Raw genomic sequence first — 12,861 nt, 5'->3', positions numbered from 1 at the left:
TATAATCTGGTAAATCGCCTTCTTCCTAAACGATTTTTTTTCCAACTTAGGTGACTAGCGGCTCTTTAGCGTTCTTGAACTATACCAAAATCAATATAATCTAAGATTTTAAAATAACTTTTCTTTGAAAAGATTCTAATCTTCAGGAGATACATAAATGAAGCTTTTATGTTGCATAAGCTTATTCTTGCCGTCTAGATGTTTAAAGAAAGGGCATAGAATGGAAAGCAAAACACACTGAAGAGAAGTTTTAGTGCTCCAGGACGTTTTGCAGTTGCTTCAAAAATATTTTACTGTCTTTAGCAGAGCACATCAGTATTAAGCTTCTGGTGTGAACAAATGTTGTGTAAATTCCTCTGAGCGCATATTCGGTACATATTGTTCCTTCAGTTTGCTAAATTATGTTCTAAGTTTCGAGCAGGATACAAGCATGTTCCTCAGCTGAGGAATTAGGGAATTAGCACGTCTAATGAATTGTGGAAAGCGTGTATAACTTTAACTCTAGTACTGAATACACAGTACTGACTTCAAAGTGAACAAGAATTCTGTAAACACGCACTAAGTGTTGAGAATTCACCCTATTTAGTTGTAAATACTTGCGTGGATGGTTGCGATGTCTTCCTGCAGTTGTGACTTTCTCTGCTCATGGCTCCCCAGGAGACACACAGCTCCAGCCTGGGGGTGGCCACTGGTCTCAGACTGATGGGGTTTGATTCATCAGGGAAGCGTTACCGTTGTCCTCACCTTTCTGACTTGGTTTAGCACCTTTGCGGAACAGCATAAACAGAGACTGTGACTGTGAACATGCTTATCTTGGGATAGAAAATGGAAGGTGCCTTTCTCAACTGCTTGCGTTCACAATTTCTGACACTTTGAGCACTATGTTGTCCACACTGGCAATGTTCAGCCTTTATTTACCCAACTAACTACAAGTGAAGTGCAAGTTATTATATCAGTGATGCTTTTTAAAAAATAAAAAGTTGAATATTTAATCTATTTTCAAGGCTGTTGGCAAATTCTCAGTGTTACTTTTATTTATCTATCTATCTATTTTTTCCTTTCCCAGGCAACATGGCAACTAACTAGCTGTGGTATGTATTCTAGATGATGGATGGAATCTTTCCAAGAAGCCTCAGCAAGTTCTGTCCGTGAGATTCATGTCTAATGCTGCTGAATACTGCTTCTGAGCTTCCTCACCTGAAATGCAGTGACTTTGTACAGCTCACAGTTATGCTCTGAACCAATAAAATACTGGGAAAAAGGCCACCACGTATGTCTTAAGTACTGTTTGCAAGTAATTTTCCAGAATAGCGGTGGTAAGAGTACTCACTCTGCCCACTGTAGGGATGGGCAATCCTTTGAAAATAGTATTCAATTAACTCTTCTTTGAGTTAATGTCCTATTTAGCACACGCGGGTACATTACTCAGCAGTTATTTTATCTGTTTCGAGGGAGGGGAGGAGAGCAGCCCGCGGGGCCGTTTTCCCCCGTGTCTCCGGAGCAGCTCGGGCGCGAACCTGTGTCCCGCCCCGCGGGGCCTCGCTCCGCTTGCGCCTCCCCCAGCCCCTTGGCGGTCCGCGGGTCCCGGCGGAGCTGCACGCCCGGACACGGGGAAACCTCGCGGGCTGCGGGGACACCGGTAGAGGCAGCGGGAGCGGCGGCCCCGCCTTCAGGGGCAGAGGGCAGCGGAGCCGCTGTCGGTGCTGCTTTCCGGCACGAACCTCGCTGGTTTCCGCGCGGTGCCGAGGTCGAGCACCGGCTGCCTGCAGAGCGGGGCCGGGCACCAGCCATCTCACGGCGGCTGCCGCTCGCCTCAGCGGGAGCGGCGGGGCCTGGCAGTGTTCTGACATCGGGGTGACGGAGCCGCCCTCGGGGAGGGGCGAGGAGCCGCCGGGCCCTGACTCGCCCGGGCTGAGCTCCGTTCCCTTCACCCGCAGTCCCCCGGGCAGCCGCCGCCGTGCTGCGGCTTCGGTGAGGCCCAGCCGGGCCTCCGAGCGGGGTTGGCGGCGTTCTGAGATGGCGGCGGCAGCTCGCCCCCGCCCAGTGTCTCCTCAGGCGTTTCTGTGGAGCCGCCCTCCCGGTTACCGCACAGCCGGGGGTGCCCGCCGGGCTGTCCCACGCGGGCCGGGCTGTCCCACGCGGGCCGGGCTGTCCCACGCGGGCCGGCCTGTCCCCGGCCTGTCCCGCCGCCTCAGCCCGGCTGCCAGCCCGGCGTGCGCCAGCTGCCGTGCCCGGGCAGGCCCTCATTTCCATACGCGCTTTTAAATTGATTTCAAGGCACTGTTGTTTGATTTTCGGTGCCCGGCAGGTATTCCCAAGAACCATAACTGCTGTAAGAGACAGACTCTACCAAAAGTGGTTTTAGAAGCTGCTCTTTCTGTATTTCCTCACACGCAGTCCTTCCTCTTTTGGTAGGAATGTAGTTTGCATAAATAGATGCAGTTACTTAACTGTTTTTTAACCACCCTGTCCACATCAGAGAGGAAATAGCTAGTTTGATTTTTCTTAAAATTAAAAAAATAGTTTCTTGTCATGGGAAATGTACTCTTCCTTAGAATTTATTTGTTTTGTGGTATTTACTCTGCAACTCTCTAACCCATTTATTTGCCTCATGGAGATGCCATTAGAAATTTCAGATGCCAGTGGAAAATGTAATATGGATAACAGTTCTTGGCGCTTCTTTCCCCTGCCTCTTTTATGCAAGGGCTTTGTCTGGCTGGTCTCCCTGCTGCTTTCTTCCCTTGTGCGGTTTGTTGCTGTGCACACTGTGGCAGCCATTAAGCATCAGTGTGGAAAAACGTGCTCGTCTTTGGAGTGGTGGTTTCTGTTCTGCTCCTGGAACTATTCCGACTTACCTACAACAGACTTTCGAAGTAAGTCATATGATATTTCCCATTCACTGGAGATCCTTTAAGTGTGGAATCATATTGGACAAAGAGCCAACAGAATTCAGTATCAGCAGTTCTCTTGTGGCAGTGTGCTTTCTCAAAAGTTAGGTCTAATAATAGAAAATAAAATTATTGCAGCCTTAAAGCAAACAATAAAACTTAGGAACTTCAGTTTTTAAATTTGAGTATATGATGCAAGCTAGAGATCAAACACAGCTAATAGAGTTAACCCTGTTAATTAACCCTTGAACTTTCTTCCATAGTAAGGACCACCTCTTGGAAAGAAAGGATTTAAAACAGAGTTGTTACTTTTTTATTTATCATGGCTTTCATTAAAAGTTAGTATCGGTTAGAGCAAACTCCCTTTCAGCCATATATTTAGAAGTTTTCATGAGTTAATGTTATTACTACCTGCCAGTTTTCATCAACTTATGACACCGTAGCTCTTTCTGTAAAGATCAAAGTGATTCAATGATAATAAAGTTTCCAAGCTGTGCTTTGCTTAAGGCTGTAGAATGAAATACTTCATATGATGTTTGAAAGTGTTTTTTCTCTTTATTTAAATTCTATCTAAATGAGACCACAAGGCCAATAGAGTCAGGTAAGTTTTCTAGAAGTGGGTTGCAGTGTGACACCTTTGATCCCATGATACATTGTCCTGTGACTGCCATATAACATCAGATGAAGGGCTGTGGTTGAGTGCAGAAGCCACGGCTTGCTTCACTCACCTGGAACTGCATACAGGGCGTTTCGTGATACTTACCCTATAGTCACCATTTTATGACAGAAATGTAATCTTTAATAACTCGAACAGTAAATGACCTTTGTGGCACATTATAGTTCCGGTAACGTGCAAAATGCTAACGAGGTTGTTTTTGCCAGTTATCTTTCAAGGGATTGATTTCTGATATTAAACCAAGAGATAAAGATATTATTTTTATTTTCAGTTTCCAAATAACAAGTGAAAACTTTGATTTGTGTTCCAAAGATCTTTCCAAAATTATCTTGCTTTGGGGAAAAGGCGACCAACGCCGGTTTTGATTACTGTATGTTTCTCCATACCAATGAAGTAGATCCCTGATTCCGCTGGGCTTTTGACAGTTTTTGACAGACAGGTGTTTTTCTCGTGTGGAGACATGATTGTGTCTATAGCATACAAAGAAGTATGAAGTCCAAAGCATCTCCTGTGTGAGCAAGATGAAGAGTGTGTTATGGTAACTACGCCAATTATTAGGTTGCATTAATAATTGAAGATTCAGCTATAGAGATGACTGAGATGGCCAACAGCTCTGTATGTTGACCATCTTTGCATGTTTACCATATTTAGAATATTTTAAGTCATACTACCTATTAATAAAATTGCTCTGTGCTTTTGATTTTCAGCTGGTGACCAAAGACCCCCCTGTACCTTGATAACATACTACCACACTCACTGGTTTCATGAATTTAAGATCTAAAGGTTTGTGCTCCGTCTGTTTTTAGAGATGTCAGATGCTTAAGTGCTTCTTGAAAGACTCCCTGGCAAGTCTGTCACTGTTGATCTACATCGGTGGTTTCCAACAAGGGAGCTCGGCCTCCCCCACAGAGGTTCACCTACAGCAAAACTGGGGTTTAGACTGCAAGCAAGTGTTCCAATGAAAGGGTCCTAAAATTTGTTAGTGAAGCCCCTTATTAAGCTTTAAGAAGTAGTAGAAATTATCTTTTTTCCTTTTAATTTTAGGGACCAGTTTAATGTATCTCTTTTTAATTATGTAACTCACTCAGTGGGTGAACACTGACTTACCAAAAATTTAGTGCAATCAAGTTAAAGAGAAAATACAGTAACAGTCCTAACAAGGCATATTTGTTAATGTGTTCTCTCTTAATTATTTATATATCTTTTCCTTCAGAGTATTGATGCAAAATTTTAGAATCAGAAGATACTCTAACATATCTTTTCCTTATTTCCTGCTTCTTATGACCAGAAGCATTTGCTTTTTTTGTCCCATGACCATATCTGTAGCTGAAATTGCAAGTCATAAAGTCATCATTTCAAATGGGAGTCTGTGGACTTGCACTGTGTTCGTCTCCACGAGGATTAAAACAAGTGACAATTTTTATAAATAATACCCCCACATATTTGAAAATAAAGCGTTTTCTTGTTTGTTTTGGGGGGGTTTGGTTTGCTTTAAATCACATTTCGGAAATCATACAGTTTTTTGTAAAACTGGGTTCTGCAGGTGTTCTTGAAAGACTGATTACAAGAGCCCCATTTTTGCTGTGTCAGCTGAAAACCATTCTTGCAGGCAGAAATTTCAACTTGAACTGAAATCACTTTTGAAAGAGGAAGGGCAGTCTTTTCAAACACATGTTTCTGTGCTCTGCTGAAGCTAAAATAGGTATCTGTGTGGTGAAGTGGGTGATAGAAATAGAGAAATAATTTCATCTGGGCCAGCTGCGTATGTTGAAGTTAGTGGATAATATTGTTTGACACAATGCTTGTTCTAACCAGAAAGGATTTTATCCATGTGCTCTTGGAATATGGTCCATGCCTGTAGTAGCTTGTACCAGCTTGCTCTGCTGTGATTTCCCTGAATATCGTGGTTTTTTAAAACTTGTTCTTGCTGAAGACTGCAGCAGTATGGAGCAAGGCCAGCTCTTCTGTCTGCTGCTTTTCTTAACAACTTTAAACCCTGTTACAATAGACAGTTAATCTTATTTGTCTTGTTTTTCTTCAGAATAGGTAGTATTCTTTGCTCTACTGTGGAGCTCTGGATGAGCAACAAGTCAGTGAAGCTACAGATCATAGTAGCTTTTAGGTGATCTGCTGGAGATGTGAACCAGTGGCCATATACACGTGGGATGGTGGTGCCTGTGCAAATACGTTGTGGTGTTAATTGAAGAGGCCACTGCCTTACTTGATTTTACCGGTGAAGAATCGGATTCATCCAAAGTTACTCGATTTGTGTTCACAAATTTTGACGGCTGTCTTATTATTAATTGATAGAAAACTCCTCACTAAGCTGTTGTTACCATTGCTTAAAAGTCATTGAGCTTTCCCGGAAAGGTATTTGGGTCAGTAGTGTGTGACTATCGCATTTATATATATATACACGTACTAAAGATTCTAGGTAGCTAGTTTGGTAGTGAAATAATCCTTCAGTAATAACACTTTCAGTTCCTTGTTCCATAGTAAGTGTTCCAGCATTCATGTTTATTTTTACATTTCCTTTTGCTATTGTTTCCAAACTTGAATGTGTGGTGTTGAGAGGAAGTAAAAGTAATGAACACGTTCCTGGCTTGATTTTTCTCATCTGTCAGTCACTAGATGGTGCCATTTCACTTCTCTGGAATCAGAAACTGTCTTACCTGGTTTTTTTTAGTAAGGGTTGTTAATTATGTTTTTAAAAGCAAACAAAATAATTGGACTTTTGAGGGTTTTTGTGGAGCTATTTTTTTTTCTTCAGAGTAAGCAATATACATATTTTGCTCAAATAAAACTATTAATGAAAAATGTACAAATTTTTTTACTTCAATACAGTAAGCTTTGCAATAGCAAGACAACTCAGTTTTCTTCCACCGTTTTAGCTGAAGTCAAGAAGCTTTTTTTTTTAATGAATATTAAAAACTGCTGTATTTTATAAGCTTTTTCAGAAGTTTCAATTTGCATTTGTTGGGTATTAACTTTTAGGTGTATGTATTAAAAGTAATCCTTTGGGATTTGTTTTCATACATTAGATATGATATATACAGAACTTTTTGTGACTCAATGCTTCCTGAGAAAATTTTGAAATACACTTAGTAGTGCAAGATGTATTATACCCCTGCACTGCTCACAGTAGAGAATATGTGACAAAAAGATGTTTATAATGATCCTACTGTAGACACCTGCTAAAGCAGAATAGTCTTGTGACTGGTCAGCTAGTTCGGACAAAGTTGTACCAAACTGACTTCAAGCTTCGTTATACAAACTATGATGGGATGTCCTGATGTAAGTTCTCCTTTCTGAAGAAAAAACCAAAAGCCTGGTAGCTGCTATTGTGATAACCTCTTCCTGAGAGGAGAGATCCTTGACTAAACCAGGAAGTAAGGCAGGCAGTAAAGCATCTCTGTGAGGATATTCCTGTTTGCTTACAGGAAGTGAATACTCTGCGTTTGGATTTAGCATTACATTGTAATGTAACGCAAAGGAACGAGTTTCCTTATATCACAAGGAAGTGGAAGGAGAGCCCTACACCTCTTCTGACATCTCACGCACTTTGTTTCCGGCTTATTTAGGCTTAATTTCTGCTATTGAAGCCTCAATAATGGGTAATCCTATTTAAAAAGGAGAGAGTTGTGATTTTTATAACTTGATTTAATTTATTCTGGTAGTAGATAATGTTTGATTCTTACAGACATCTGAAATATCGTGCAGGTAAGAATGACAAAGGAAATGTCCTGGAAAGTATTAAGAAAAAAAAAAAAAAAAAGTGATACATCAATAGGATTATTATTATATGATAGTGGCTAAAGAGCCCAGAAAACATATGGGTTTAGATTCTTTCAGCTCAGGAACCACTGGCAGTGCATACTGGTAATACGGTGCTAACATCACACAAAAATTCCCATGTGCTTTCATTTTTGAAGGCAGCATGGATTTCATAGGAAGAGTCCATGAAGTTAGAATGTGTTACAAGTGGGAGTAGCATGAATATGATTTGTGTGAATCCATCTTCAGTTTGTTCTTTTGCTGAAGAAATAGTTCCGAAGGAGATGTTTTTTGCCTAATGTGTAACATGTTTTCTTTGCTGGTAATGTGAGACTTTTGCTCACATTGGGCATCTATTACTCAGCTGAGGTTTTTATGCTTTTTTTTACAGATGCCAAAGATGTTGCATGCAGAAGAGAGCGATCAATCGATGCTTCTAATCAGCTGAACTGAAGATGAAAATACTAATTAAAATGTTACTCTTCTAGAAGAAATAAGAGAAACCAAAGAAACATCACAAAAATTTATTATCTGTTCTTGTACTTATAAACACCTGTATTCAAAGAGTAAGTAATGTTCCCCATAGCACACAAATGCTGCTTTTTAAGTAATTTCAAATACTTCAACAAGATGATCTTTATGCGCTTGTTTATGCGAGATAAAAATGCTGGCAAATGCGATGTACTTAGTCGTAAGATTATGCTGCTAAATTTCCTGTACAGTAAGTGTTAATAAGTCGTTTGTCCTTTTACCCAAAAGCTTGCTTTTGACATCAAAACAATTTTCTTGGGGGTGGAAGGGCAAGAAGGTAAAACATAAGTATCCACCTGCCATCCTTAAAGTAGAAAACGCACACAATAAAAGTGTATTGATTTTAAAAACACAAATGTGGTGGTGATGCTACTGAATGTAAAATGGATCTAAGTATAAAGTTCAGGTTGGAATTTCCCCAGTGGTGTTTAGCAGCATTCAGACCTGAAGTTATTTTAGGTATAAGCTTGTGCTCAGTCACTTCCTGCTTGTACACGGAAGTACAAGCACTTCAGACCTCACTTTAGATGTCAAATTCAAGAGGAATTTTGTATACATCTGGAGCTAGGCTGGCTAAACTCTGTTCTTCCTGGAGTCAATGACATTTTACATTGTCTTTAGTGGAAACAGGGTTATGCTTCTCACTTTCAGAAGTCCATAACAAGACTCAAGAGTATCCAGCTTATGGGATTTGAAAAAATAACTTTGATTACTTTCTAATAATTTAATTACTAAATTCAGAGAAATATATCAGTGAAACCATTTACAGTTGTACTATATACTGCAAAATCAATCAAGATTTCATTATTAAATGGCAAGTCTGCTTAAAAGCAGTGGCAACTGCATTGTATCCACATAATTCATACACACATTATAAGAGCAGGACAATAAGACGAGATGCTTCTGTAATTCCAATGACAGACAGAGGCTGACCGCCGTGTACTGACTGGGAAGCAAGCTGTTCCTCTAGCAGTAGTGTGTTTTCAGCACTGAGTTCCTGGGTTTGAACCCCATTAACAATCCATGTGGCTTTCATTGCATTTACACTCATCCTTTCCTCTAAATTCCTGTTACAAAGCCACTGGTGAATGTACTAGTATAATTTGCTGTGATGTATCTGCTGAACAACCTAGTTCAAATTCTGATCTCACATACACATTGCCCTTTATCATGTTTATATTCATGGTGCTAAAACCAAAACCTTGATTTAGCAGGGAAGAGTGCTTGTAGCTTGATGAGTGTCTTCACATTCGAATACCTGTGGGAAAATCTACACTAAACAAACCATAAAATTGGTGTTTAGGATTAACTGTGAAATCAATTAAAAGACCCAGACTCAGTAAGCAGCGAACATGAAAAGAATGTGATGAGGAATTTAGCTCAGGAGCATTCGTGGATCATATCTCCCTGGAAAACAAGAGAACAAGGGCTACAGGAAAACTCTGGCTGGTACATTTTTAGAACATTCTTGAGGCTTATAATTAGCCAAGAACAAGAGATGTGTTTCACCCATGCAAAAGAAAAGCCCCTTTACATTCATAGTACTGATTTGTGACAGAGCAGGGCATCAAGGTTTGGAGATGTTGTCTTCTTCCTTGTATGCGCCTGGTTTGTAGATGACTCCTCTGTTATCTTTGCCTCCTTTTTTACAGCTAGAATAAAACAAATGTATTAAATAACTATGGTTCCAATGAAGGAAAAGCATCATTGGTTACTGAAAATGTCCCATTATGCATGCATGAGATTATTTTTCTCTGTACCAGTGCAGAGTAGCTTATGTCACAGTAGCTTATTGTTACAAATATTTCAGGAGAACGCATTCTGTGTGGAGGAGTCAATGCTGATTGCAAAGGATTGAGGCTGTATGAAAGTTTGTAATCTTAGACTTTTTCCAGAACTTGTCTTTGGTGGCAAGCTGTCTGGCTAAATGATCTCTTATCACTACAGATTTCTTCCCCTTAAATGATGTGAGCTTTGGGAGAGGTTTTTTCTAAAACTCCATTCCCTTCTTGTTTCACTTACTGTTCTAGGAAAAAAAGGATTCAAAAAGCAATTAGGAGCAGCAGTGCTAGCAAAAAGAATAAGAAAAAGAACAAATGGCAATCGAGAAACAGAAAACCTGGGTGTTGTCAACACAGCCTGCTTGTCCTGCTTAGTCTGGAAGGGGAGTCTCATTTCCTACCTGCTTGTGGGAGTGCTCAGTACCTAGAGTGGAAAGTGGGTTTGTGTTCTCCCCAGTACTCACATACAATCCCAATTTCGTGTCCTTGTATCTTTTAAGAGTTTACACAAGCACTGTTCCAGTAATAATTGTTTCTGGGGAAAAACACCTTATATGGCTGCTTTTCACAAAAAACAACTATTCCTACAATGGCAGAATGGTGGCCGCTGTGGCATAGAGGTCGCAGCAAGTAGAGACCTTGTAGCCATGTAAACATAGTTTGCTGGCAATAAAATAGAATTAGTTCAGAGTATATGATACAGGAGAAATAATGTTTACAGTGAGAAAAAATCAAAGCTTTTAAGGAAGAGATCATATCTTATAAAAGATCAGACATTGGCACTTTTAAAAATGTGCACAGTTTCAGAAACACAAGCACTTCTTTGTGCCTGAAGAAGGTTTTGGTTTGACTTCTCTTCCTGTGATGTGACAGCCAGACATCTTACCTTTTCCTCCTCAGCAGCCAAACAGCTACTGCAAGAACGATGAGAACTCCCAGAACGCAGACTATCACAAGAGAAACAACAAAACCTAGGAAAAGAGGTAAAGCGTATAAAACAGTTAATTTCATTTACTTGAGGGGAGAAGGTCCGTCTCTAATGTGTCATAACATTTGCATTCTGCATCTGCAGCTTCCCCCCAGCGGCTCGTAGCACTTTGCAGGGGCAGAATGGACAACTCTGCAGAGGTGGGTAGTGGAAGGTCCTAATTCCGCACCTGGGTCCACAGTTCACAGAGCTGTGAATTTAGGCACCCGCTGAACTCACAACATGCAGGCACAGGCATAGCAGATCAGAAACTCCTTGGATTTCAGGGCTATAATGTATAAGAGAGCATAAGCAAAACTGAAGAACTAAACCCAGGCAACTAAGGATGTTAAATTTGGTGCTTCTTGTTTTTTTTTCAGGGCAGAAGAACACCACTGAATGTGGACAGCTGAAGAGTGATGTGCTTTGTTGTTGAGAACATTGCTTAAAGTCATCTAAGAAGGTATGAATGAATTCAGGATATTACTGTGAAGAATTGAGTAATCTCATGTTTGCATTGAGATGTTAAGCATTATCATTATAATGGCACCTTCGATAATGACCTTCAGATATATTTTTGGCAATAAAAGTATTTTTATTTATTTTGGCCTTCCCAAAGATGCTGAAGGTGAGTTCTCTTAACTGCATTTTCATGATTCATTTACACGTTGTTTGTTGTATTTTACCAAATGCCTGTTTCTCGCTAGGCAACATCAGAACTCCTTCAGAGTGAAGCTGACAGGTTTCATGTGTTCTATCTAAATGTTTGCTCTTATTAAATCAGCTGTTGAGAAAACAGAAATGTAAAACATGGAGTTTAACCTTATCCTTTTTAACCCATTAAATACTTGATTAATTTTACATCCAGCTGAATAGAAGCAGCATGCAATCCAAGCTTTTTTTAAAAAAGGGGAGTTTGTTATGCTAAAGGTGTGCCAAATGGACAACAAAATATAACACCAAATAGATAATTGTAGAAAAAGAGCTTACAGTTTGAAGAGGAAGGGTAGGGGGCATTTCTGTTTGATGAGAAGACTTCATGCAAAATTTGGTCAGATAGTATTTCAGCATGGTGCTATAATCAAAACTGGACACGAGTTTCTGTTTAACTTGTGGGCAATGAAAGGTTTGAACATTGTAATGTATTTCAGCTGCATGTATGTGAAACTGACATTATTGCAATAGATTGCTGATGGACAAAATACATTATACATGTTCGAGTTTTTCTGAATAATGCTTTAAGATTAGAAACATTTTGAAATGTCGTACTTGTTAATAATGAGCATGAATTCAGATTTTAATTGTTGGCATCAAAATGTGGATGACTGAACACTTCAGTCATTTGCATTTTTGATACAAGACACAGCTCAGTGCCCCCATCTTGTGGCGTCTGTGCTCAGGCGAAGATTGCAGCCCTCAGTCTTGTTATTGAAAAGGCAGGAAAGTTGCTCTGAAAACCTGCTTTAGTAGAGGCCTAGGGTGTGCACAACAGGGCTTCACTCACAAATTTCTGTGGTAGCCTGGCTGAGGCCATGATCCTGTGTATGGCTTCTCTTTCCCCTCTTAATGAGCATGCTCTGCTCCTACCTCTGATACAGCTGGCTGCATCAGACTGGGCACTTGAAGCCAACAACGGTGAGGGGCTGCACCTGTGAGGGAGCCTTTGTCACCGTGGAATGTGCGATTGCAGGGGTGATGAATACTGCTTTTGAAATGGGTAGAACATTTTTCCATGGTTCACTGATAGAGTCAATGAGTTTTTGTAATTAAATGTGCTTACACTGAATGGGGTTTCTATTAAAGTAGCACCGAGCAATGCCTTTTGTGGCCTGAGAGACCAGTTCTTGGGTGAGAACAGCAGGATGGGCAATAACCCACACGATTGAACTCTGGTAAGTCATGCCAGCTGCAAAGATACATTGAAAATGCTTTTGTAGCTGGTGTCACCTCTGCATGGGAGCCAAATAATGTGGCTTAGCAGAGGGAGAGCCAAATGTTGTTATTGGGTTTGGCACTGATTCACAGCAGCAATTTTGAGAAAGTCACATCTGGGTCAAATTTTCCCCCACAGATGGAAATAATAATGCTTAAACTATTTCTGTTTAAAGTGTTTAAAGATTCCTAGGTGAAAAACATAGTATCTGATTTTTAATTACCAGGACCGTGGATTGTAACTCTCAACCTTTTAAGTATCCAGCGTGATTTACAGAGAGAGGGTAGTCAGATCCTGTGGAAGGTCAGCTT

General features: G+C 40.5%; 1 protein-coding gene and 1 long non-coding RNA gene across 4 annotated transcripts in view; one reads left to right on the top strand and one right to left on the bottom strand.

Annotated features, from left to right (window-relative positions):
- Window positions 1-2,189: 2,189 nt before the first annotated feature.
- The window catches only part of LOC136106630 (uncharacterized), a 42,468-nt gene continuing 31,796 nt past the window's right edge, over window positions 2,190-12,861 (top strand). The window contains exons 1-5 of the long non-coding RNA XR_010652175.2: window positions 2,190-2,873; window positions 4,272-4,347; window positions 7,730-7,904; window positions 10,551-10,633; window positions 10,998-11,080. This is a non-coding gene — a long non-coding RNA (uncharacterized lncRNA). The remainder of the gene's footprint in view (window positions 2,874-4,271; window positions 4,348-7,729; window positions 7,905-10,550; window positions 10,634-10,997; window positions 11,081-12,861) is intronic.
- The window catches only part of CA12 (carbonic anhydrase 12), a 36,727-nt gene continuing 31,711 nt past the window's right edge, over window positions 7,846-12,861 (bottom strand). For 2 of the 3 annotated variants that reach the window (XM_065847036.2, XM_071813806.1), the window contains 2 exons: window positions 10,537-10,621; window positions 7,847-9,521 (listed from right to left, as the gene is read on the bottom strand). In XM_065847036.2, the coding sequence (XP_065703108.1) occupies window positions 9,437-9,521; window positions 10,537-10,621 (170 nt within the window). In that variant the 3' untranslated portion in view covers window positions 7,847-9,436. Of the gene's footprint in view, window positions 9,522-10,536; window positions 10,622-12,861 lie in introns of all 3 variants that reach the window. The other variant, XM_071813807.1, reaches the window with a different exon arrangement.

Source organism: Patagioenas fasciata, chromosome 12, assembly GCF_037038585.1.
Source record: "Patagioenas fasciata isolate bPatFas1 chromosome 12, bPatFas1.hap1, whole genome shotgun sequence".
Classification (NCBI taxonomy): Eukaryota; Metazoa; Chordata; class Aves; order Columbiformes; family Columbidae; genus Patagioenas; species Patagioenas fasciata.
The sequence above is the reverse complement of the archived record's forward strand: the minus strand, read 5'-3'. Positions and strand labels throughout refer to the sequence as shown.